Source organism: Corvus cornix, chromosome Z (genome assembly GCF_000738735.6).
Source record: "Corvus cornix cornix isolate S_Up_H32 chromosome Z, ASM73873v5, whole genome shotgun sequence".
NCBI lineage: Eukaryota > Metazoa > Chordata > Aves > Passeriformes > Corvidae > Corvus > Corvus cornix.
This window is the reverse complement of record NC_046357.1, coordinates 67,005,346-67,031,550: the sequence shown is the minus strand read 5'-3', so window position 1 is coordinate 67,031,550 and position 26,205 is coordinate 67,005,346. Positions and strand designations below refer to the sequence as shown.

The following is a 26,205-nucleotide window of genomic DNA, read 5'->3' as shown; positions in this document are numbered from 1 at the left end:
TTTGGCCACTGTTACCTATTTACAAAGGTACCAAACACTGTTGTAGATCCTCAGCTAAATCGTAGACATCATCTACACCTCATCATAGACCATGCAACAGTGTTGCCTCTCTTATTGCATCTTACATATACCAAAAAAACCCCAAACAAACCACCAAGCCTAACATCACCTTGCTAGGTAAGAACAATGTGTCTTCTAACTAAGCAGGTACAACATGACAAACCTACCATGCAAACAGCAAACTGGATAATCTTTCCTTCTTTGGACTTGAAGCTTAGAAGCAAAGAAGAGCAGAAGAAATGGGGTAACATGAAGGTTACAATAGGTTTCAATAGCAAAATAGCTTGAAACCTGGAGCTAGGGAACCACAGAGCATGAGTTTTGTGGAGGTTTGACTGACCTACAACAAAAATCAGATTTTTTTTTTTTTTTCTGCTTTCTGCATGACCTTTGGATGGGGGCAGGTGAGTAAACAAAAACTATCAAGATCTCTGTTTACCTGGACAAGAATTTAGGAATAGCAAACATCAACTATACACAAGCTTCTACAATCACACTGTGTCTTGGACAAGAAACATATCCTTTAATTCTTGCCAAAGAGAGATGTAAATCTCAAGTAGAAAGTTCCAATACAATTGGAATGAATTGCAATACATTTATTTTCTCTTTTGTTTAATGTATGCAGTCAAGAATGCATTTATTATATGTTCAGGGTTTTGTAGCTTTCCTGTTTAATAACAGCAGTTTCATGCCTAGAGCTCCACACACTGAGATAAAGAGATCAAGGCACCTACACGAAAACCCACTGTGCATCATGCGAATCGTAGTATTTCTTGGTCTGTTATCATATTTGCCATTCAGATATGTACAACAGTAGCAGCCCACTGTAATGTCAGAATCTGAGCTGTCTGTAGAGATAGAGGTGCAGGTGAACACACACTAAGGCAGCAGTCATTTAATCAAATTCTCATTGTAGCCATTTTTCCATCATTTAAATGAACACAAGGCTCTTGTCCTCTATTGATCAAAAATAAACACGGTGTATAGAAGACAGAACCAGAAAGGAAGAAGAAGAGCATGACAAAGATGTGAAAAATACAGATACATAAACCACAGGTACAACCTTTACCCAGGACTTTTTACCTTCAATTATAGCAAGTTCAACAGTACCAGTCACCAACAGGGAAAGGTGTAAGATGAGCATAAAAACTACAGAGAACTGTTTGAGGAATTAACAATTAGGGGCGAGCAGCTATGTACTACATCTCAGAGTACTTATGCATCTTCTTCCCTCTGAGAGGTGGAATACGATGCTTTTGTGAGGCCTCTGTATCTCACTGAAAACCCAGTATTTCATGCAAGATCACGGTTGAAGCTCACCCAGCCCTTCTTGGTGACTCTGGCTAAGGCTCACTAACACAAGCAGCTCAAACTGCAAAGATGAAGATGAGCAGTAAGCAAATGATGATAAGCAGCTGGGGAAGTCAGGAGTTGTAAGATCTTCTCTGCTATGCCTGCAGTCAAAAAGGGGCCTATTTCTAACCCACCTGTGGTACGAGAGTACAAATGTGAACTAAGGACTAAAGAAAGCTTGTTGGGGGAAAAAAAAACCCACCTAAACAATGAAAATATTGCATGGTGCACAGTCACACACTCCTTTCAGTATTTCCCATGCTAAAACATCAGAAAAAAAATTTCATACAACTAAAGTCTTACTCAGTGGATGCCTGAAGTAAACATGAGTAAGTAATTTCAAAGTAGCTGTGTAAATACTACCTGCTCCAAATACTGACTCAAATATCATCTCTTTGAGACACTCCATGATCTATGTGATCTTGCAAAGTCTTGAAAATTAAATGTTGAAGGGATAGAAAGCAGTGATCACCATCAACACAACCACAGCCAGAAACTGACCAAAAGTAACCCAGGCTTTTATACTGAATTTATGAACCCCACTTATGCTCCATTGCCAGTATAGAGTATCCAAGCAATCAACTGAAAAAAAGTAACACAGAAATAATGAAATTGAACTCTTTTTTCTTTAGGGAGTAATACATACAACATTTATTTCACCAGAACTTCCCAGTCACAAACCTACAGTCCTCTTCTATGGCAGGGTACAGTACTTGCTTATCTCTCACATATTTACTGTGCTTCCCCCGACATTGTTGTCTCCCTCACTAGCCTAGTGATTTATTTCATTTATATTATTATTCCACTCTATACCTCAGTGTCTCCTTTCTCTAAGCAGTTAACTCCAGAAACTCTTAACTCTCTTATTCTGCCAAGCATATCCTATCTAATATTCCTTAAAAAACCAAGCGTATAAAGGATATGTTCCAGTAAAAGGTGTATCAAAGAAATGGGCAAAAGGAACAGAGAAGCATTTCAGTTAAACTGGGGCAAGACAGACTGCAGATTCAATTTCCTACAAAATGACCTTAATCAAATGATTGGGATTTCATAGCATAACTAAATTAGCAGTTCTCAGTAAAGCCCGTAAGGATTACACATCTAAGACATTTCAGTAGCTGACAAAGCATGCCACTTCTAAAATATTTATTAAGAATTTGCATAACATCTGACATGGCTTTAATTTCAAATTTATTAAATACACACACAGTCATGTTACACAAAAAACATACCCAGAACTATACGAAATAACAGCTTTAGTATAGTTTGCAGTGGAAAAGCAGAAACTTTCTCATGACTTGTTTTCTTTTAGGCAAGGAAGGAAAGTAACCTAATTCATCTAACCTAAACAAACAGTATCACCTTGGCTAAATACAAGCACACACAACTTCTGCCAGTGTTGTTGTCTTACCAATAAATATTTGCCATTTTCCACTCACCCCACTTCCCTCCTAAATTAATCACCATCTGTTTAATCTCAGCTGAGATCTCCATATTTCACGTACTGCAAAGATGAATGTTGGGTGTAAACACAGCTCTCGGAGGGAAGGCAATTGCTGCAGGGTAACAGGAAAAATGTCTCTACATGGTTGCAATCGTTAGCCTTTCACCACACATTCAGAGCAAAGCAGCAAAAAAGTTCAGGTCATTTCCTGACTGGCACAGCAAGTTATAGCAAGATACACATTCTATTAATTTTTAATTGCATTGCTCGCAGACTGAAAGCCTGAATGGGGAATGTTTCTTTTTAAAGCGTAAAGAAGGGCACTGAAACTGCTCACCTCACTCAGCTCTGCAGGGGAGTCATTTCCATATTTCATAGCAACTCCAGAATTCATGATTAGACTTCTCAGGGCTTGACGATTTCTGCGGATTTTAACGCTTCAAAGCTTTGTTCAACTGGTTCAATACTTTCTTCTCCAAAATTCTTCTCTCTTACACATTTTGCTCTAGACAGCCATTTTTACTCCACATTGAGAGTTTAAGTTAATGATCCAAGATCTTCTAAAAGAGCCAAACTGGTTTTGACTTCACAGACCATCCATTGCTGCAAGAGACTTGTTAATAATGTGAAGTGCTCAGAGAATGCAGGGAATGAAGTGCTTACCAGGATCCCAGGGCTGTCTTAGTCCATCTACAAGGCGTGCTTCATCTCTGATGTCTGCTTTATGCTGCTCTTTTCCACAACTCAGTTAAAGGGCATCTCCCAATGCCTCTGAACATACTCAGAAAAATTTGATGAGCTTCACATAAGTTCACAGAGAAATTAAACGGAGAGTGCTGCTACAATTCTCAGTATTTGTGGAGAGAGAAAGGAAAAGAGAAGAAAGCTCCCTCCCTGAAAGAAACCAATGCTGCACTTCACGCTAAAGTTTCCCCTGCCAGTGAGCCTGGAGTTTAAGTGGTTTATGATCAAACACAGCTGTCTTGCTGCTGGCTAAAGGGTGCATGGAAGGGGCGGTGCCAAAAGGAGAGTGCAAGTGGGAGGGAGGGAGAGAGCTACAGAGAGTTCATTTTGGAACTACAGGCATCTCTCCAGCTTTCTGCATACTAATTACTATACGGAAAACTATAAAGCTAAGTAACAGGAAACGCCACCTGGATAACAATAAACTGGATTCCTATTTCCCCATTCCCGTGTGCAATTAATTAAGGAAAAATGGGGGGCTTTAGCGGGTGGGGGTTGTAATGATTTCAAAAGGTCACAGTAAGCCTGAAAGCACCATTAGAATGCTGCAGATTTTACATAACAGACTGACATTTTACAAAGAGTTCAGGAGATGCTACTGGAATAAGGAGAGAAAAAAGCATTTGCCTTCAACATTCCGCTAAAAATCTAGAAGAAATCCTTAGTAAGCTGGATTTATGGACATGCTGTATTCATTACAAGAAATGGCGATTCCTTTCCCCCATTCCCTAAAACACAGTGACAGGCGCAAACACTTTTTGACTGGATTATGATGTACTTTTTGAATCAGAAGTAGGAAACACAATCCTCTGCAGCTGGAATTTATCTGATCATCTTAATACAATGTATTATTAAAGCACCAAATTAGTTCAGAAAAAAACCCCAAATATAAGAATCAGGAATAAATGCTGTACAAGATGTGGCTCTGTCCTCGCACTCTGGCGAAAACATTTTCACGGGAAACAATGCACTCCAAGAGCAGCATTTTGAAAATAATTGTGTGAGTTTTTCTTTCTCCTCTGTTAGTCACAGATTAGTATCAACATGCAGACATAGGGATAATTCACCCCAATGACAATACAAGAAGCGCACTGAGATCCAGAACCAAGAAAAGCACACATATATTGCTCTATGGTACTACAGACTGGTCGCACTTTCTGGGCCCCTGTCCTTCCTCCATGCCCAGCAACAGGAACTGCAACACTCCTCTGGCTCACAGCGTAACAGGAATGCCAGAATCTCTTTCCAAGATTTTTTACCTTCATCCTTCAGGTCTCCAGTTTGCTTTAGCACAGTCTGTATTTTGGGGTTTCCCTTCCTCTTTTTATGCCCACCTTGCCTCACCTCCACTCTCTGCTGTTTTCCCCATCGAGTGCCTCCTTCACACCTTCACATTCAGGTCTGCCTCTGTGTTCAGTGCTTCTGTGTATCTTCCTCCTTACTCAACTGCTTTGTTTCTCACATGTTTTCAGTTATGGCCCCTGAAATCCAGTTGAAGGGCTGCACTGCTCTCTGCTGGCAGAGGGACGGTGTCTCATGGCACAGGGCGGCACTGGGACAAACCCGCGCTGTCTCCTCCAGTGGGTAGGGAGCCAGGGGCGTGCAGACTCCTCCAGACTGCAGCACAGGAACAGCATAGCCACAACAGTGTAGTACACTGATCTCCTGTGCATTAGAATGTGATTTTAAAGGGGTTTTGCACCCAGAAGCAAAGGTGCTGTATAGTGACTTAGCTTATTTTTCACAGATAAGGAAAAACCCCCACAACTTCCATTCAAAACTTCCTGCAGCTGACACAGTACATTCAAAAATGTTTTTATCTTTTCAAAATTACGCCTTCAAAAACAAGGCGGTGACAGTCCTTCCTATTCTGTATCAACACCCCTATTAACTTTTTTTTCCCATTTATAATTTGCTCTGATCTTACCTTCGTCGAATTCTATCACATCTATCATAGGTTCACCAACAGAGGGATGAGCCTCAGTATTAATACTAAGAATAAAGTTCTGAGGTTTTCCTTTTCTAAAGGAAAGGCCATATTAATTGTGGGTTCAATACACTGCACTTCCCATGCTCTATCCCCATATTGCCAAATACTTCCCTGCTGACTGTGAACAGGCATTCAGAAATTAAAAGTTCTGATTTGTTTTCTTCAAAACTCCCCATTGTTTGTCCATTTCTGGCAGACCAGCCATCAGACAGACCAGAGAGAGCACATGGTACTATATCCCAAGCATAATGGTGCAGGACACTTTAGGATCTGAACTAGATCCACTCGGCATTCTACACCGATGCTACAAAGGATTTTTTTCTGCCTTTTTCCTACTCTATGCAGTAATATGGGAGAAAGAGACAGAGATACTGACTGAAAAACAACATCAGAATCCATAGCTTCAAATGTGCAAGAACCTGGGAGATACATGCAGGTACTTTCAGAACAAAGTTTGTTTAAAATTTAAAAATTAATTTTAACTCGTGTGGATGAGTGAAATGGTTAAACCAAACTAATGAAAAATGATTTTACTTTAACCACAGCTGACTCCCACTGCAACCTCTGCATACCTGCATTGAGTGGTACAGGGTTAGACATTTCTCAGTGGGAAAGCATCGAGTGTTAACTAATCCATAAAAGCTGGCAACACTTGTTTCAACATACTTAGATGAAACTTTGCAGGCATTTCTTTACTGTGCAGGGCTAGCTAAGACTAAACGTAATAATTTTCCTAAAATAGTTACTATTATATCACACTTTTAAATCAAGGAGCATCAAGAAGATATCCTGAACATCTGAAGATGTAGAACTTGTTCCTCTGTGAAATGTCATTACTGTCAAGCATTTCTCCATTAACTAACTGAATGAAAAATGTTACATCATGAAATCAAATTCCCAGATAGAACTGCCCAGCTGTCTGCAGGCTGTTTCACCACTTCCAAACACATGTAAGTGACCTAATACCATAGCAGGGAACTAAGAACTTTGTTGAAGCCAAAGTATATTTTCCTGCTGGTTTGTGCCAAAGGCAGGCTTCAAAGAAAACAAAAGAAAACCTCAAGTATGCCAATTTTGCATTGCAAGGAAATGAACAGAGCACTCTGTGACCCAGTGAGAGAGGGGCCTGTTGGACTCAGTCTCTTTTGTTTTGCAGCTGACTGTTCATTCCCTCTTTTGGTGACTCAGTTCCCTGCCTAGGACAGCAATGCTTCCTTGCCCTCAGCCTTGTTCCTGCCTTCTTTTTTAGCGTCTACGGGCAGGGAGGGGGGGTTGGACTGGTAATGGGAAGAGGAATCTCTTAACCTGCAGATGTTTCTTAGCCCAAGATGACAGGGTCAGTGGATGCATCAGCGTGAAGGCGGTAACAAGAAGCAGGTGACAAGAAGATGGACGAACCTGACTGTCACAGAGGCTTTCAGAAACAACATCCACCATAGACTTTCTGTATGAGACAGAGATACTGGCCTGGGGTTCCACTCAACTGCACGGCACTTCTAATCCATTACTGCCTTATGTACCTCTAAAGCATTCATGATGCACATACTGTGGTTAGTGCATTTACACTGATAGATTCTTCCCAAGATAATTTCAGAATTATGCACCAACAACCATTAGTGTGGCCAGTTTGCTGATTGTTGATCCAATAATCCTATGGCCAATCTATTCCATTTGTTTACTCTCATTAAGCTGTAGAAAAAGAATCATTGACACGAGTCTGAGATTCACTGAGGATTTCTAGTTTTTTGATTGTACCTGAATAATCATTTAATAAGATTTGCTCTATCACCTAGTATGAAAGGGTTCTTTTGGGACAAGTTATAACTCTGTCACCCTTCTCACCTGTACTTTTGAAACTGCCACAAAATATGCAAAACACTAGCACCGTCGTTACTTTGTACGAACTCTCCCTCATAATACATCTCAGTAATTACAACAGGCTATTTACTTACAGTTACTAGAGCAGGTGTGACACTTAGCACACATGAATATTCCTTCCTTGTTTTAACAGCTGTAGAGTGAAAACTACAGCATAAAAGCAATTATCTACTAAATACGTATGTGTCGCATATTCTTCAGCACAGTGTGTGCCACTTTCTGAGAAGGAGTTTCACTCTACATCCAACACACATTAGCTGATCACAATTCCAGGATGTATGAAATAAGACCTTCTTGGTTGATTCTGTTTAATTAGCTCTATAATTGAAATGCAACTAACTGAAGTCCACTGAGCATTTAGTTCCTGTTTGTTTCAGTATCATCCCTACAGTTAGAGCAGCACTATGCACAATCCAACACATAAATAAATCACACCTGTAAGTATTGCAAATCTACTACAAACCATTAGAATGCAATTTTTTTTTCCTTCTCATTCCTGCACAAAACACACCGGCATAGTGCTGAAGTCCAAATTTCCATGGAGAAAACAGCACTCAGATTAGCATGAAAGCTAAACTTGGAAGCAGAAATTCAATACAGTAGTTGGATAATGTTTCCAGAAAATTCTTTATTCAATAGCACTAATGTACCATGATTTAAAAGGGAGAGGCTGAAAGGAATGGTAGGTTCATGATGCAAATTGTTCTTATTAGTGACAGTAAAGGTTATGCACCTAGGCTGAGAGAAAAAAACAATCCAACCCATTTGAAACAATTGGAAGTAACCTTACACTGAAAAATGAAGCACTCTCTCTGATGAAAACATGAGCAAATATTTTTTTCGTTCCTTCAATCAAACCATCTCGATTAGTCTGAAACAGATTACATGTCAAGAATAATATAATTTCAAAACAGCACTTTAATCAGCTACTCTCACCTGTTCACCCTTCCTCAACTACTCAATCCACTTAAAAAGTCATGTCCTTGACCTGACCAGTCTCCTTGGGAGTTCACATTTGATCCCTCTTTCCATCCTCCAGTATTTCATGCCATGAAGCCACTCACCAACCTGTCAAACAAACACTCTCATTTCCTGTCATTTCATCCAAACCTATCACATTCATTTTTATTCCCTCTGACCGCACAGAGCCTCAGCATCAGGTCAGGACAGGAAAAGGACTAGGAGTCAGTGTGTGCCTGTTATTTATGTTGGTGCCTTGTCTGTGAGGACAAGGAGAGACAACAGCCATTTCTATGTCACGGCCATCTAATTATCATCACTTTATTTGCTCCTTGCTTAAAAACACCAGCGAGGCCATTCTGTAAACTACAATTCATGTCATCATACTTCTGCTTAGCTTCCCTTCATAGTCCATCATTCCCTTAGTTCAGTTATGCATTCCTCCAGTTATTAACCACAAGGTAAATTCAGTCATTTCACTTCAAGTCCCCATAATCTTGGCAGCCAACTTCTATTTCCTCCTGTTTGTGAACTAAATCTCATCCAAAAGTTCTCACTTTTATAGAAAGATTTGTCAGGACTCCCCTGCTAAGTCTCTCCTATTTTTCCCAATCTCTAACAGTGAGATTTCCGCCATTCTCTCCTTACTCCTAACCTCTCTTTTGTTTTGTATTCTTGTCTTTCATGGGCTTCTCATTTCCAGAGAAATTCTTGTCTTTCACGGGTTCTCATTTCTGCTCCACAGCTATGATCATGCCTCGGCAAACATTCAGCAGCCCTTAAACTATACCAAAACATCTCTGTGTAATTATTTTTCCTAACTCCAAGATTTCTCTCCACTCTTTCATTACCACCAGCACATTGAACACACAACTCCCTAACCTGGAGTATCCTGAACCATGGATCAATGATGATGTGAGTTCCCATGAAGAAAGGGGATGGATCCTGGCCCTTGGATTACATCAGAACTGTGCTTTGACACTTCATCCCCCACCTAGCCAAGCATCCCACTTCACCATCTGTGGACGAGATCTCTGAATGTTTAACAGATGAACTGTTGGATAGTTTCTGACTACTTGTGTATATACACACATACATATATACACTTACTTCACCCATTTGTGTACATACAGTGTGTGACATTTGCATATACCCTGCACATACTTACACAAAAAAGTGTGCACATCTATACACACTCATACATATATGTACACATATATCTACCTATATATATTTGGATCCACTGAAATGTTCCACTCGGAATATCTTCAGTCAAATGAATTCTGGCAAATGCAAAGCAAGCATCTGACAGATCCCTGCTTGAAGCTCTACAAGACTGGTTGGCATGCGCACTTAACAAGAATATCAACTTCACGGATCACTTAAAGGTTTGGGGTGCTTTATTTTGGCAGAAATTATAACTAAATTACTTTAACAATGACACAAGCTGAAATAATATCTCAAAAAACTTTAGTAAATCAAACCCTCTAGTTTTCAAACAGATCTATTTTATGATTATTGTAACTGAATTCCTGCAGCCCTCATCTACCTTCATTAATTTGATATATTTTGTGTCTATAGTTTAGTAGCTGCTTATGAAGGTCAGCAAGTTGGTCTACAGATCACTTCTCAACTCCCTACAAGCCAGTAAATACAAGGTTTTTAAAATTTTTCTAAAGATCTGGTATCTGTGGGTTTTTCTCTCCATGGACGGCTAAACATAAAATCCAAACTCTCTATTCTAACCTTCCATATAGATCTGGTCTATAAAATTCATTTTTTCCCTTCTAACTGCTTTGTCACACACAGTTTAAATCTCTCCAGTGACTTTTTCCTTTACATCTTCCTACATTTAAGTTTCTCATCATAATCTTCCAGGCTACCTTACCTCTGCCTCACTCATTTCTACTTCAGCCTTCCTATCTGTCAGTTCCATTTTACATTTTGAGGGACAGTGGACAACCCTGTTCTTGTATGTTCTTTTGGTTCTACATACCAAGACATTTTTCTAAAGCCACTTACACTTACTTCAGATCATTACAGAACTAAAATCTTCTTTACTTCCAGGCCTCATCTGAATAGTTCCTTACTTGGTTAAGAAATTACTTGCTCACTGTTTCTAGCATTTACTCTCAGGTCAGGCTCTATTAACCAACTACACCAAGTCAAATAAACAACCCCATGTCTAGGATAAAAAAAAACTTGTTTGTTCTGCCTTCACAATTCAGAATCCTGGCACAAGATATTTCATCATTAAGAAAAAACACCTTCCACCCATGTAGATGCTACAGAAACAAAGACTTTTCCCTCCTTTTCTATAATGCATTTCAGAAAATCAATATTTATGTAAAAATTAGATTCAAGCAATAATATGCACTTATAATCTCTTTAAACATTCAGAGACTAGAAAGATTCAACGCCTTTTTCTCCAGTCACTTTTCTAAATTTATAGTTTCAAGAAGGTAAACAAATACAAAACTCAGTGTAGGAAATTACAGATGGCTATTTGGCTTAAAGGCATGAACCTGTCTTGGGTACCTCCGGGGTGAACTTATTTCATTACGAACTCTTCACAGAAGGGACACTGCCCTTCCTGAAACACAAAGTTTACTTCAGTTCCTTCCTACCAGGAAGAAAGGTAGAGTTTACCAATTCACTGCAACACAGCTACTATCATAAACAGCCTCCCAGATGAGAAGTGATAATGTGGTTTTCTAGCCCAAAATGGAGCAATCGCGCTGAAACTGTTTTCCACAAAAAGTAAGAACAGTAAGCATAAGAGAGCACATGTGTATAAGTGCTCCCCTTGCATTGTGGCAGTACTAGAACCAAAATAGTTCCCCAAAACAGCTGTGCTGACAACCACACAGTCATTTAAAAAACACCACAACACAAGGAGGAGTGGGGTGTTTTAACAGTGGCAGCATCTTGCACTACCTCAGGTCAATATCCCAGGGCTGACAGTAGCAGAGAAATAATACACCAAGGAACAGGATCTTGATTAATTTTTACTGTGGCACTGACACGTTTCTATGGGAACCCTGCCTTGCCTCTCTGGGTTGGCAAGATAACAGCTGATTACTCCATTATAACTAAACTGGCACTGAATTGCAAAAGCACTTAAGAGTCCATTTTCAACTGTGCACTACAGTTGAGATTTACACTTTATTACCAAAATCCTGTATTCTGTGTAACCAGAACATAAAGGTGCAGTGTATGTATAAGAAAAGGGGCAGTAAGTCATCTCCTCACCTTTTTAAAAAATGAGTATTCACAGAAGCTCGGCATTGCCAACTTCAACTATGTCAAGTCAGCAGCTCACACTCAGAGAGCAGGCAGAAAATCTAGTAAAAAAGAGAACCCTGTGGCAAGAGCTACATGGTAATCTTTCTGGCACACCAGAATCCAGGAGGTTAATCGTGCTCCACCAGACTAACCCTGGCCCTCGGACTCAGCTTGCCTCTGCTAACAACAGTGTTAACACTATACTCTGTATTGCTGCATGCAGTGGTGCTGGCCCATTGTACCAGGTGAATTGCTCTCCATTTCAGACAACTGGGAAAAAAAAAAGAGTTTGGAAAAGTAAAAAGATCTGAACACCTGCACTGGAGCCAAAGCTTCCTTGAGTACAGCAAAAAAAATGGGATGCATAAAGGCATTTTCTGAAAGTCCTCGCAACTAAGTTAAATTAGAAGTTTTGAAACCTGGTCTGTAGACCTTCAAAACATCTGCTTACACAGACTTGTTAAGACCCTCTTTCCTATAGTGCCTGATTGCCATATACCAGTTCACATCATCCAGTTGCAACTGCAGAACTAGGTCAAAACCCATCACTCTCTCCACTTCAACTTTGTCATATGCTTGTGAGAGAGATTGTTCAACTGTCATGTAAAAGATCCAATTAAAAGCCTCAGTCAAAAACATCTATTAATAGTCCGCCTGAACAAATGTGACCTGTGCTGACACCCATCACACTGTGCTATGATTGTCTGCAGACGGAAATAGTAACAGAATTAAAAAAAAAAAAAGTATATATATAATTTGCCGTTTGCTCACCTCTATGTCTGTTATAATGCTGGAGATTCAAAAAAAACCTACATTTCATACAAAATAGAGGAGTCCTGGCAGACCTAATCCTGAATGTCCATTTTAGGAGAAAAACTAGTAACTGAGGACAATTTTAGAGGGCTATAGCAGCCAGGTCTGTATAAACAAAATGCATAATCTCATTACAGCTGATGAGTGCTTCAGACAAACAAGGTCCATTACAATGCTGGCTTGAGATCAAAGACAAAGAGCTAACAGCTTCCCACACCCTGAAACATAAAAAACGTCTGTCAGCCTTTGTCCTGCTTTCGGACAAGCCAAACCTCCTGAATCTATATTCCAATAATCAGTTATTGCTTTAATGGCATTCTTGGAGTCTATTTTTAGCCTGGCAGAATGGAAATGACGCTTGGTTTGGAAGCACATGCACAGAAGACAAGGTTATCCTGGGCACAAAGCTTTTGTAGTAGGCTCAACTGCCCACACCACTGGAATCTTCAACTTCAGGTCTTTCTACCTATTTCAGTTCAACTGAAGGCATGATTAGGCTACATTTTTACAGCAATCGTTTTTATTGCCATGAAAAAGAAATTGCACGTAGGATATGGGAAAAACATGGCTGCAAGGGGAGAAGAGGAAGAGATCCACCTCCTGTGGTTTATTGCTCGTACTGGTTCCCAAACACGGAATAGAGTCCTCAGCCAAGTAACTCACAAAAAATCAATCTCTACGCAAGCAACCGAATTCCAACACATCCCACAGAGTGCCTACAGTACTGAATAAATTCCTCAAAATACACAAAATCTAAGTATTTTGTATCCACACTAGCCTCATGCAGAAGGGCTAGAAAGGCATTACCTTCTCCCATTTGAAGAGATGTGCCTTGAGAGCATGGGATACCTGATGCTTTGGGGCCCATTTCCCTGACTGTAAGGGAAGGGGTGGGGAAGCTGAAGGAGCAGAGCTTCCCACACTAAGGAAAAAGTAAAACTATTTTAAAACAGAGTAGATTTTGAGAGAGTGATTAGAATAAAAAGGGGCAGACTTTGCCAGAAAAGGACATACCAATATTGAGTTCTAAAACCATAAAAGCTTCAGAAATTGAATGAGAAATTTTTAAGTAGATTCTCATTAACAGCAACAGCAAACAAAAGTAGCCTACAAACCAACCATGGAATTCTTTTTCTCACAGTATGGTTCTATTTTCAGACTTCCTTGCTACTTTCCCTTAAAAGATCATTTCCCAAAAAGAATTTCCATAGAACTCCCATTTAATTTACAGCTAATGCCTGGAAGTTAGCAACAGAGAAAATGGTTCATATTTAGGACAGCTATAAGAGTATGCTTCGACTGACACAAATCTCTAGGAAGCCCTTTTTGCCTCATCCCCCGCAAAAGCAGTTTTGCTTTCTTTGGCAGCCAGACAATTCTTCCTGTTTTTAAGGAGTCAATTTTAAAACCTACATTTACTTGCTTAGTTAAAATGTAGTTTACACATACACGGTGTACAATTTTTTGGGAGGGTGAGTTATATGGCGTTTTTAAGCAGTATAATGCTTAATCTCTAAATACACTAACATTACACTTACTTGTGCCAAATAAAAGCTTACATACATGATGAACAAGCAGACATCCTTTATCATCAGGTAATCTGGTAATTTCAGTCTTCGTAAGGGAAGACTGTTGGTTATGTAAGCACATGCCCTGATAGTCACACAGCAAAGCATAGTAGAAATATCAGCTGGCTGTCCAGCAGTCAAAGTAGGAGGTAAGGTAAGAAGTAACAGAATAATTGATGTATTGCCAAATTGTCTGAAGTAATAGAGAAAGGACCAGACAAAGAGATTAAATTCAGCGCTTTCAGTTTCATCACAGAATATCACATGTGAACACACATCATGTAACAAGCACCTCTGAGATATTCTCCTGCTAAAGTACTAAGTACATTTTATAACATTAAGGCATTACAAGAAATTATTATATGCTCAAAAACATGACAGCAGTATGGAATTTACATGTAAATCATTTAATTTACATTTACATGTGCCTCAGAGCACATAAATACTTATTGTGACTCAGGATGAAGCAGGGCATTAATACTGTTTCAAGCAGTTATCCAGAACGAGCTGCACTACATCCTGACATAAATGTAAACACAATGATAATACTAAGTGTGCTCTTTTATACACAAAAGCTATTAATGTAAGTAGACCACAGAAAATTAGGTTTGCCTGACTAAGGAGCAGATCCAGGTAGGAAATGAAAAGTCATGTGTTCCTGAAAAATGCAATAGTGACTTTCAGAACACTGTTGCTCAGTATAAACTACGTCAACTAAAAAAAGAATAGCCTTTCTCAAAACAGTGGTTCTGTCTGTCATAACTTGCAGCTCAGTGCTCTTCAGGAAGAAAAATTAGCAAGGCGAACATTCACCAAGTCTGACTAATGAAGAGGTATTGCAGTAAGAATATCTATTGTCAAATAACATCATGCTTCCTAAAACAAAGATATTGAGTTCTCATCTGCTAGTGATCATGCTGAGAAACTACTGCTACCACAACTATTAAGTTGATTTGTTACATGTATTTCCACTTTAACTTTGTACTTTATAAACTTTGGGTTGCATACCCAATAGAGATGGTATCTGCATTTGATACAAAGAGTCCATAGCCAGAATAAATCCAGTTCAGCTGCTTTAATTCTGCTGTACATAAAGCACACTTTGTCAAACAGATGCACAAACAAACAGTCCATTCTCAAGCCCAATGATGTCTTTAGTGCCTCCAGATGAGGTACAAACACATGCAAATCAGACAGGAAGAGATAAGAAAGAGCATATACCAGAGCAGTCATAAGAAGATGCATTAAGAACATTTTTGTACTAGTTTTCTGTTTGTTCTTGATGGAGGCATTCCAAAAACCAGCTCCTCTTGAGATGAGAAGTGCAGATCTGGCAGGTGGAGCAGTCTGCACCAATACCCTCCCACCTAGACACATGCATCTTGCACTGACAGCCCTGCACAAGATAAAAAGCAGGACTATGCACACTCTGTGGTTGGCCAGAAGAGTGAGATGCTGCAGGAAGTAATTCTGGCAACTCTGTAAATAAGCCCTTCTCTCTGACTAAGAACAACCACATCTGTGGCACGGCTGCTTTGAGGAGGAAATAGCAACACAGCCTCCTGAAGTGCGGTCAGAACGAAATTCTGCCACACTCTGATCTCAAAAATACAGCTGTATCCTTCCCCTCTGCAAATCAACCATACTCTCATAAAATCTTTCTAAAGGTTTCCAAATAAAAAAGCTTTGGCAAGGAGGAGGTTCCAACACAACTGGAGTGTCTTTGGAAGGAAAAATCAGAGATTAAAGGGTTCTAGATCCCACCAGACCAGGGACTGGATAGTTAAAAGACCGCCATGTATCAACGTACGTGGGATCACATCTTCAAACTGGAAGATCTTCAAGCAGAGACTTTTCTCAGCAAACCAGATGTATTTCCAACTAAAAGAACAGAGATCTTATCGTCATGGCAAATGAAACATAACCAGTGGGTTTTGTTTATGTAAATGTAGTTACTTCCGACAATAAATACATTCATCTTAACATCAAATTTAAGCAACAGAAGCCAACATTAAGCACACATACATGCATTACCATTTATATGCACACGTTCTACTAAGAAAAATTCAAGTGTATTCTAATCACATGCAAGGAGAATATGAAAAGGGAATTAAAGCAAGTCTTATTGCTTCTGCTTATTAAACTCCATTGGAATTTTAATGTGAAATATGCCTATCATATTGAGATATTGCCTGCATGATGTTTTCAGAGAACAGCAATACTTCATCTCCTGGAACAGAATGTCATCCCTCCTCGTAGCATTGTAGGATGCACACTTGAGATCCCATGGCTGCTCCCAAACATCCGCATGCACAACAAATCCTTTGAAATGCTTGCATTCTTTTCTGCCCACGAAGAAGATTTAAATTAATTACAACTCTCAAACACACCCACACATGAGGACTCCTATTGGCACAAATAGGTAGATCATCAGTAAGCGGTGACAAGTCATGTGAAACGTTAATATTTTACTCGTAAATGTTGATACCAAGGGGAAGAGCTCTAAAGAGGAACGTGTTCTTAATATTTAAGAATAAAAATGCAAATCTGGAAAACACTGAAAGAGATTAACACCCTATAAAGATTACAGAATATATTATTCAGGTAAAACAAAAGCTGAATCTGAACATGTGTTAATAAACCAAATTATAGCAAAACAATGCAAAATGAACAATGATAGAAACATATGAAATGAGGATGACTGGCTAAATTTCAAATAGCGCTGTTTTAAAAATTGCATCACTCCTGTGATGAAGAATAATGCTTCAGAGCAGGAATTATGTTTTGATAAAATGCTGTAGAGATGTATGTTCCCAAAATTATGAAAATGCATTTAAAAAAAAAATCCCCTTATAAAAGCTAGGCAAAGTGGACTGATGTTCATTTAGCTTTTGCAAATGGAAAACCTAAAGGACAGCATGGAGACCCTCTGCCTTGACTGAGGGGTATAATCTATGCTGTAGGAGTACATAATCACCACAAGGAGGTCTTTAGCCTGACTGCACAGTTTAAAATCAAAAGAAGGCTAAAAAAAGGCTGTCAGAAAGTAAATCAGGACATTAATAACAAGAACTGACACTTGATTAATTAACTGAATTCAACTTATAAAAATGGAAAAGCTGAGATCTGTCATTTCTGAGAATGAATGCTAGGGACCAGCTTGCCTATCATTGTGGCAAATGCAGCTCCAAGTAAAAGATCTGAGAAAGGGACAGGGAAGGAAGAACCTACATTAAATCTCAGCTCTGTGAAGGCTGTTTATCTCTTTGAAGAGCCTAAATTTAGACTGCAGTAAGCATGCCCCATAGTATTAAAAACTGTGGAAAGATGAATAAATACTGAAACCCAAAGTAAATAATTCTCTCAATTTTCTCCTGCCCTTTTCTTTCTCCATTTTAATAAAGCCAAAGCAAAAATTTACATATGACCCATGACACCAGTCCTCAGCAGGAGTCAAATGAAGATGTTATTGTATTCATCTACATATAAATGAGAGACTGATGACTCTACTGTGGTCTTGAAAAGCATAGAAGAATACTTAAGAGCAGAAATGTAACAGATCAAAACAAAGATCAGGCATCTCTCATGACAGTAATCATAGAAAGAATTTAGAGATCATGGAACCATAGAATATCCTGAGTCGGCAGGGACCCATCAGGATCATTAAGCTGAACTCCTGGCCCTGCACAAAACACTCCAAGAGTCACACCATGTGCCCAAGAGCATTGTGTAAACACTTCTTAACTCTGTCAGGTTGATGCTGCGACCACTGCTCAGGGGAGCCTTTCCAGTGCTTAAACACCCTGGGGTGAAAAACCTTTCCCCGATATCCTCCCCTGACTCAGAAAGCCATGAAACCTGGGAACCCTTATTTTTTTATAAGCCTTTTTATTTTTTAGTTTTCTACATGTCATAGCAATGCAGTAGCCACCACACTGAGCATTCTTGAGTAACACTGCACACTGTGGCTTCATATGGTATCTCTGTAAATGTGTAACAGCACGTAACTTCTGAACCATCATTGTACAACCATTTGTAGTTACACTTAAAATACTTTTCTTGCCTTGATGATGAGAACGTCACTCAAGGCAGGGTCAGATGTTTTACTGGAGAAACATGATGTGTATTGTTTGTCTTCTATCTTCTCTTAAAGGAGATATTATACTGGATGGACTTGGTTATTGTTTTACAAATCTACATGTTCTCTCTTTCTCACTTAAAATTGCTCTTATTTCCCCACAACTAATGGAATATACAAGCAAAGCTGCTAAATGGCCTATAATCTCTCAATTTCCCCATGCTATCCTTTTTATAATACATGTGTGCCTGCTTCTTTTCTGCTCATTACAGTTCCCATATGCTTCTGTGCAAGTTCATGACTGGACCGCAGTTGATCTCTTATTGTCCTCCCTAGGAAAAATGAGGGCATGATTCCTTTAAGAAACTATCAATTTTCTTAAATTTTTTTCTCTCTTAGAGAAGTTTTAATATCTACATTTTTTTTTTTACTCTGCATATGGAAACAGGTCCTATATCAGCTCATGTTCAGGAACTTAGATAAAACCAAGAAGGCTTTTGGAAACAGTTTCAGAATACTTTTCATCATTTTCTTTTCAAATAATGTGGCTTGAAGACATTGATTTTCCTCTGTTGTCAGCAATCACTTCCATTTTGAGTAGGATGTTGGACCAGACAACCTCCTGAAGTTCCCTTACAGCTTGAATTATCCTGTGATATCATGAACTAGGAGTCTATTTCATCAAGGTCAAGCATGACAATGAAGAGTAATTTTTTAAATTAGAAATTTTTCACTTTTATTTTAGCATCTTTTACTTCTCCACTTAAACACCTGTGCAACATAAACCAGAAACATGCTACAAAATAGGTGATCTTTTATAAGATGCCTGGGTTAAAATTAAAACACAAACATGATCCCAATACAAATGGGGGAGAAGCAAAAAATAATGCCTTACTCCTTCAAAAGTGTCATCCAAAACACAGATCCACACTAGTCACTGTGAAGAAAATTCACCCTTCTCCAGTCAAAACCAGCACACACAGTTGTGCGGGCTTTTAAAATGGAGAACAGTATTTCCCTGTAGAAACAGAAAAGCACACCAAGGGCTTAAAGCAAGTACCGAATAATTTAGTGGGTAGTAATGAAATAACATGTGAAGAATTCTGCTGCACAACACTTTTCGAGCAATCTGACATCACACTTAAAACTAACTGGCAGGAAGTTTGTATAAACAAATCTTCTTGTGTTAAACTGTGTCAGTTAAGAACTTCAGTTTGACTACACAAAGATTCCTCCATTTTTTGACACAACTTGGTTATACAAGCTTTGGAAATACTATACACTACACTGTTGCTAAAATCACATTGGTTTTCTGGTAAAAAAAGTAAAACTGTTTCCATAAGAGCTCTAAGACTGGAATAAATACGCTTCTTCAAAAACAAACAAACAAACAAACAAACTTCTAAAAAACTTAAAAGCAGATGGTAAAACACACTTACAGTGTTGGCAAGTTCTAAGTAGCTTCCTCCAACAGAGTTCCTAAAATTTGAGGCCTGAGCTAGAAGTCTTTGCAGAGCAGCCTGTTGTGTCACGTTGCTTCCACCATACTCCAACACTTTTTGTAGCATAAAATGACTGTGAAGGTCTGGACTATGAAGGTCTCTCGCTCCTGAATCATATTCCCAGCTTTCTCTGGCTCCTGATAAGGCACCTAAAATGTAGAAATGGAAAAACATTCTGGTATGGACTGTGTATAAAGAAAACACAGAATCACTCAGGTTGGAAGGCACCCATAAGGATCACTGAGTTCAACTCCCTGCTCCTCACAGGACTGCCTAAACCTAAACTACATGGCTAAGAACATCATCCACATGCTCCTTGAATTCTGCCAGGCTTGGTGCCGTGACCACTTCCCTTGGGAACCTGCTCCAGTGACCAGCCATCACCCCAGTGAGGAACCTTTCCCTAACATCCAATCTGAACTTCCCCTGATGCAGCTTCATTCCCTTTCCTCACGTCCTGTCACTGGTCACCAGAGAGACGAAATCAGCATCTCTGGAGTCAGGCCTCAGCCTTCTCTTCTTCAAGCTGAGCAAACCCAGTGACCTTGGCTGCTCCTTGAGATCTTTCACCATCCTGGTCTCCCTCTGGACACACTCCCATAGTTTGATGCCTTTCATGTACTGAGAAAATACCCAAAAATGCACACAGAACTCAAGGTGGGGTAGCAACAATGCAGCACAGATTAGGATCACCACCTTCTGTGACTGGCTGATGATGCTGATGTACCCCAGGACACAGCCCTTTTGGCTGCCAGGGTGCGCTGCTGACACAGGAATAACCTTGCCTGCCATTCCAGAAAGAAAAAAAGCAAAAACTTCTACCACCATTATTGCTCACCTTGCACGTGCTGGTAGTACCAGGAAAAAAAAGCAGTAAAATTTTCAGTGCACAGGTGAATTACTAAATTACATGATTCAGAAGGCAAACTAGAAGCATTTGCATATGTTATTTAGTACAGTGCAAAATCAATGTAGTTTACAACAGCTAAGGACCACTAAATGAGTACCAGTAACTTACGTCAGATTGAAAAGCAGCAGAGACCGAAAAGCAAAGGAAGAAAAACATAATTCACCTCTTTCTGTTTACTGAATGCCAACAAATACGTTTATCTTTGAGCTGTTTAGTTAATCACTTTTATGTTACCACTGTTTTTTTTATTAGATCTGGATTGCTTGTTTCCATTCTAGTTTGAAACACATCAATCACAATGTGTTTCATTACAAATCAATTCAAGGATATGATCTTGTGGCACGTGACAAACAACGAATGCTTTGAGAAAGTTTCTGTATCATGAAGCTGTAGGGCTCCTGTTTCTCCATGAACAATCCTTCCAATTTGCTACAGAGATGGGCTTAAACCATAAAAGAAAGTAGATGAAAATGTTCTTGTTTTGTCAGTAACTATTTCCTCCCTGGGTGCTTCTGATTCCCTTACAACTGTCTCACTCCTATTAAAATCTTGTTAAGTTTTAGATTCAACTATTTCTTATGGCAAAACAATTCAGAGCAGGCACTAGATTATTTAATAACCCTGGGCAGGACTGTAAAATTTCATATACAGCATAATGAAGATTAAAAACAAGTAAGTGACTTGTCCAAGTTTGGTTAATCCACTCTGGTTAATAGAAAACTCAGAATAGAATCCAGAGCTACAGACTAGATCAAAACTCTAAATCCAACATGCAATCATCAAACCATAAGTAGTTACATGTAATGCTATCCTATTATTTTAAAAGCTTTTCCTTTTTATGAGCTAGTTTTCTCTCTCAAATATTAATCAGCATTCTAAGGGAGTGCTTACTAATCAGTGGTTGTTACTTATTCAGTACGTTACCAGGCAAAACCAATAAACTGTATAATGGACTATTAGGAGAATGTTTTCCCCTTGCCAAGAAAGTTTGAGATGCAAAAGTACAAGCAGAAAACCAGCCAGAAGGGCTGCAAGGCAGCAACTGATCTGTTGTTCCAGGTCAACACCCTAACGCCCTGTAAAGCCGTTATGCATGAAAAACAGACTTAGGAAACCTGGAGCTGGTTTCCCTGCCTTTCTGCGATGCAAATATTCTATTCTTGAAACACCTAAGTAGAAAATAATGCACAACAAAAAAAAAAAATTACATTTTATACTAATATAATCACCATGATTTCTTAGCACAGGTAGAGGGAGATTACTTAAAGATTAATTCAATGACTTTCACACCAAGAGCATGCACCACTGTACTTCATCTAGTTCTGACAGACTTGCACTGAGACACTGGTACCAGCAGTATTTCATGCAGCGGGCAGGACACTGTGGCTGTGCACAGCGTTGGATATCTCTGCCCTCGTGTGGCTACAGAACACCACAGAGCAACAAAATCAGCAGCTCACAGACCTGAAGCCACAGAAATGTCTCAGGTGCCGAGGGAGCCAGAGGATCAGTTCTGCCACTTCCCAGGCTTGGAAAGAACACGGGAAACAACGCTCTCTGGGCAAGCACAGCCACAGAATTACAAGAGCGGGTTGTATCATATAGATACACCTCCCTTTACAGAGCTAAATAAGGCACCTGTTTCTACAGAGAATGTGCACTACATTTCTATTACTCAAAAATCATTGTTCTGCAAAAGAGCTTCCATATTCATGTAATTAACAACAGCAGCTCTGCTGAAGGACCCAAGTGGCCTTCATAGAATGCACCACCTGATATCAGACTGGAAGCACTTTAAACACTCAGTTGACACAGAAGTCACCTGTCAGACACAGATGGATCCGGAAAGATTTGGGTTTTATTAGTCTATTATGACTGTATCTTTAACCCAAGTTTTCTTAAAAGTTCAAGTCTATACTCCTAATTTAAAACATACATATTAAAAATAGAAAGGGAGATGACTGAAAGGCATTTCCAGAATTTTATTTTGGGCTTAACCCTAATCCCTAAATTTGCCCAGTGGTTTCCCAACAGATTCCAGAACTCTGGCTGTTAAGATGCTGTCCTGGATCATGCACCTCTCAAATCTCAGCTCTGCAGGGGAACTCTAGAGCCAAAACTGAGATTTCACTTCTAACTGAAAATTCAACCAGGAATTAACAGATAACTCTTGTATCTTGCTGTAATTAACATACAATTCCTTCTCTTACAATAGTAATTAGAAATAAAGAAACATTAGGTATGATGGCTGATAGCTGACCTGGGAAATAGAAACCTATAGCTAATAAATCTGTGTTTAAGATTAGTCTTTACAGAACAAAACACATCCCATGATAACTCTTCCCTGTTCATCTGCACTTAGAATAGTAAGAAGCATGACTTTTCTGTACTAAGTCAAACAAAGTTATCATAAAAATTCCCAGGTAATAAGCATTCTGGGAAATAGGTGTTGCTACAATGATTAAACAGAAAGAAAACATAAATAAATAAATTCATTGCACAGTATTTGTATTAGAGAAGTAATATATATTGTTTTCAAATTATGTAACACTTCAATTCCAGAGTAAGAAAGTTAAACAAACACTTTCTGGAGTGAATGAATACATTGCACATTTAAGAATAACAAAGGACAATTTCGTTTGATGGCACATAAAAGATTCCATAATCACATAAAGTTTCAGTTTGTAAATTGTACCAAAGCTGTTTAAAACAACTTTAATCAATTCACTTGACAAATGCCACTCTGAATTGTCCACATGCACTGAGACTTCTTGGTATCTAAATCTTCTTTTATCACCTGCAAACCTCTCTGGTCTGTGTTCTAGTGCCACCCCGGCATTCTGATCCAAAAGAAAATGGCATTTCATCTTATCTACCAGCACAACCTTCTGCTCAGAAGGCTTGTACTCTGCAACAGAGAAGCACATGCCTACCAAAAATACAAGTCTGCCCATATAGCCAGGATTTTTGATTTGGTAAAGGCTAATTTCACCAGGCTATGCTGGTGGACCAAGTGTCTTGTGATTTCTTCACTGCTCACAGAGCAGAAAAGATGAACCACCAGGATGGTAGGCCACTGAAGATGTATTTGTTTCTGAAAGGATCTGGGATATCAGGAAAAGCAAGGCACTGTAAGATTAGCCCTGCAGCAGATTCTGAAATGAGTCTGGCTTGTGAATGGCAAACATGAAGACAGCTGACAACATAAGTGCACAACCAGCTCCTTGGACACAAAGCTTCCCCTCACTCAGTGAAGAGTGTCTGATCACTGGCTTCCATGGGGTAGCCATGACATGTAGCTACTTAAACTTATTTGCATTATATTACCAGAATAATGGCTATTTTTCATCCCTTTTTTTTTGCTCATCTTTCGTTCAACAGTTACATTGCGATAACCTATCGCATAGAGTTGGAAGTTCAAATTACTATTATTCATGAAGGCAACAGAGAGATTTGTGAAAAGTACTAGCCATTTCAAGGCTCCCAGCCAACTTCAGTAATGATGGCTCTGTAGGTAAGTGCACTGAATGAAGGGGGAAATGTATAAAATTAACAAAGAATGGTCATTTTGCAGTTGCTAGTCAAGTCAGGGCCTCAAGGAGTAGGTCTAACTATAAAAAATGGGGCCTGGGCAGGAAGCCAAAAAAGAATGAGAGTAAATCTTTGGACATTCAGACAATTCAAGTCCCCTAACCTGATGCAAACATTACAAAACCCAAATGCACTTTAAAGAAAATTTAAAAGCTGAATAGAGCTCCAATTGCTCAAGCAACATATGAAGTACCAGTAAACCAAAACAACTGAAAAGAAGCTATGTTCTGTAGAAGGATCAACTTTATACTAATCCAACCTGACTGGAAAAGGGAAAATCATAGTTGTATTTGGAGCTTATTACAACTATTTCCATTGTTTTCTACAAAAACGCATCCATACAGGAATCAAAGACCAAAGTTCTGGCTTCAGCTGGTAGCCTGACCGCGAAAGTAATTCTTTCCTATTTAACAGGAATTGCTCTTTAACGCCTATTTATTATTTTGCACCAGATGATAAAAAAAAATACGAATGACACCTATGAATGGCACAGCAGCAGAGTGATGATGATAATAACTGATCCTCACATGCACAGCTGGGTGAGAATTGATTAAATACAGAAAGCTATCTGTACATCCATTACAAATTCTAAGAGAATTCAGGGGGGGAAGTCTGTGAAGGCATAATTTTTAAATGTATTCTCAACTCAACATTTCAGTCCTAGAAATACTTCACATCAGAATCTTTTGCAACACTTGTCCAGTGACCAAGAATGAAATAATTGCTATGGGAGGAGTAGGTACGGGAAACAAGGAATCTCAAGACAAGGATCTATGGGATCACTGTCTAAATCTTGTCCTTCCCACCATGCCCTTTTTCTGGTTTGATGAACACTGCACAAAAATACAATGTTAGGCTGTGTTTTTTCAGTCCTTTTCTCACTAGTCTTGGGAGTGAGGATAACAAGCTCCAAGGGAAGGAAACCACAGCTACACCCCACCCTACCTAAGGCAACTTACTCATGGGAGAAATCTCTTTTATGAAATCACACCTAAGAGGAAAATTGAACCACGTTGATACTTTCTGCTCTAAAAGACTGCTCTCAGCTCACGTATCATCTCCCTCTTGTCCCTGAACTACATGATATAACATTTGCACTTTCTACTGGTATATTTCTCAAAATCATCACAAAACCTCAACTGTATTTCGGGTGCACTGAAGTATCCCCAATATTGGTAATTCAAAATTCAGGAATTCTGCAATTTTGTGCTGCCTGACTCTGGATATAACTATAGTGTAAATTTCAGAAACACTTAAATGCACCCTGAAAGTAGAACAGTCTGCAACATAACCAGCACTCTTAGTTACCAGAGTAATACTATCATTTTGGGTTTTAATTTTTTACATTCCATGACATATCTGTATAAGCAGATTTTTATGAGTTATAAAAACTATGTCAAATCTTAAGAAAAATAAATCAGATGGCTACATGAAAATTAGGACAGATAAGTGAGCAAGCTTGCCAAGAGCAAAACCATAAAACAGACAAGGTAATTCATAAAGCCTTGAGAAAGTGAAACAGAGATGTATTTAATTAAAGAAGCTTCTCTCATTACAATTTCCCAGTTTTTCAACACAGCTTTTGGATGAAGAAGCTGGGTTTGTTAAACCAGTAGTCCAAACCACATATATTAACAAATGTTTGTGGAATTTCAGTCAATTTACCTTCTTCAAATTTATTTCCATTACTGGAGAAATGCATCTATGTAAACTATCATGGTTTCAGTACTTGCCAGCAGACTGGCATTGGCCATATAGGAAATAACAACACAGAAAAAAATAAAAGCACACTGTCCATGACACCTTCATACACCTGCCCTTGAATCGGCAACTATTTAAGATTATCCTTGAGACTACACAACCATTTGCTCTATTCAGACACAGGAAACGGAGGATGGGAATGACTTCTCAACAGCCTAGAAACCAAGGTCTCCTAGTACCCAGTATTGTTTAAGCACCTAAACTAAATTTGCCAGAATGCTGCTGGCTAATGACACCATTGTACTCAGGAACTCAATCTAGTATTTCA

At 39.0% G+C, this 26,205-nt stretch overlaps 1 protein-coding gene across 3 annotated transcripts in view; it reads right to left on the bottom strand.

Moving 5' to 3' along the window:
- MCC (MCC regulator of WNT signaling pathway) overlaps positions 1 to 26,205 on the bottom strand; it is a 186,562-nt gene that overhangs the window by 136,477 nt on the left and 23,880 nt on the right. For 2 of the 3 annotated variants that reach the window (XM_039567614.1, XM_039567615.1), the window contains one exon: positions 19,613 to 19,824. In XM_039567614.1, the coding sequence (XP_039423548.1) occupies positions 19,613 to 19,824 (212 nt within the window). Of the gene's footprint in view, positions 1 to 3,194; positions 5,144 to 19,612; positions 19,825 to 26,205 lie in introns of those variants that run through there. The other variant, XM_010391361.4, reaches the window with a different exon arrangement.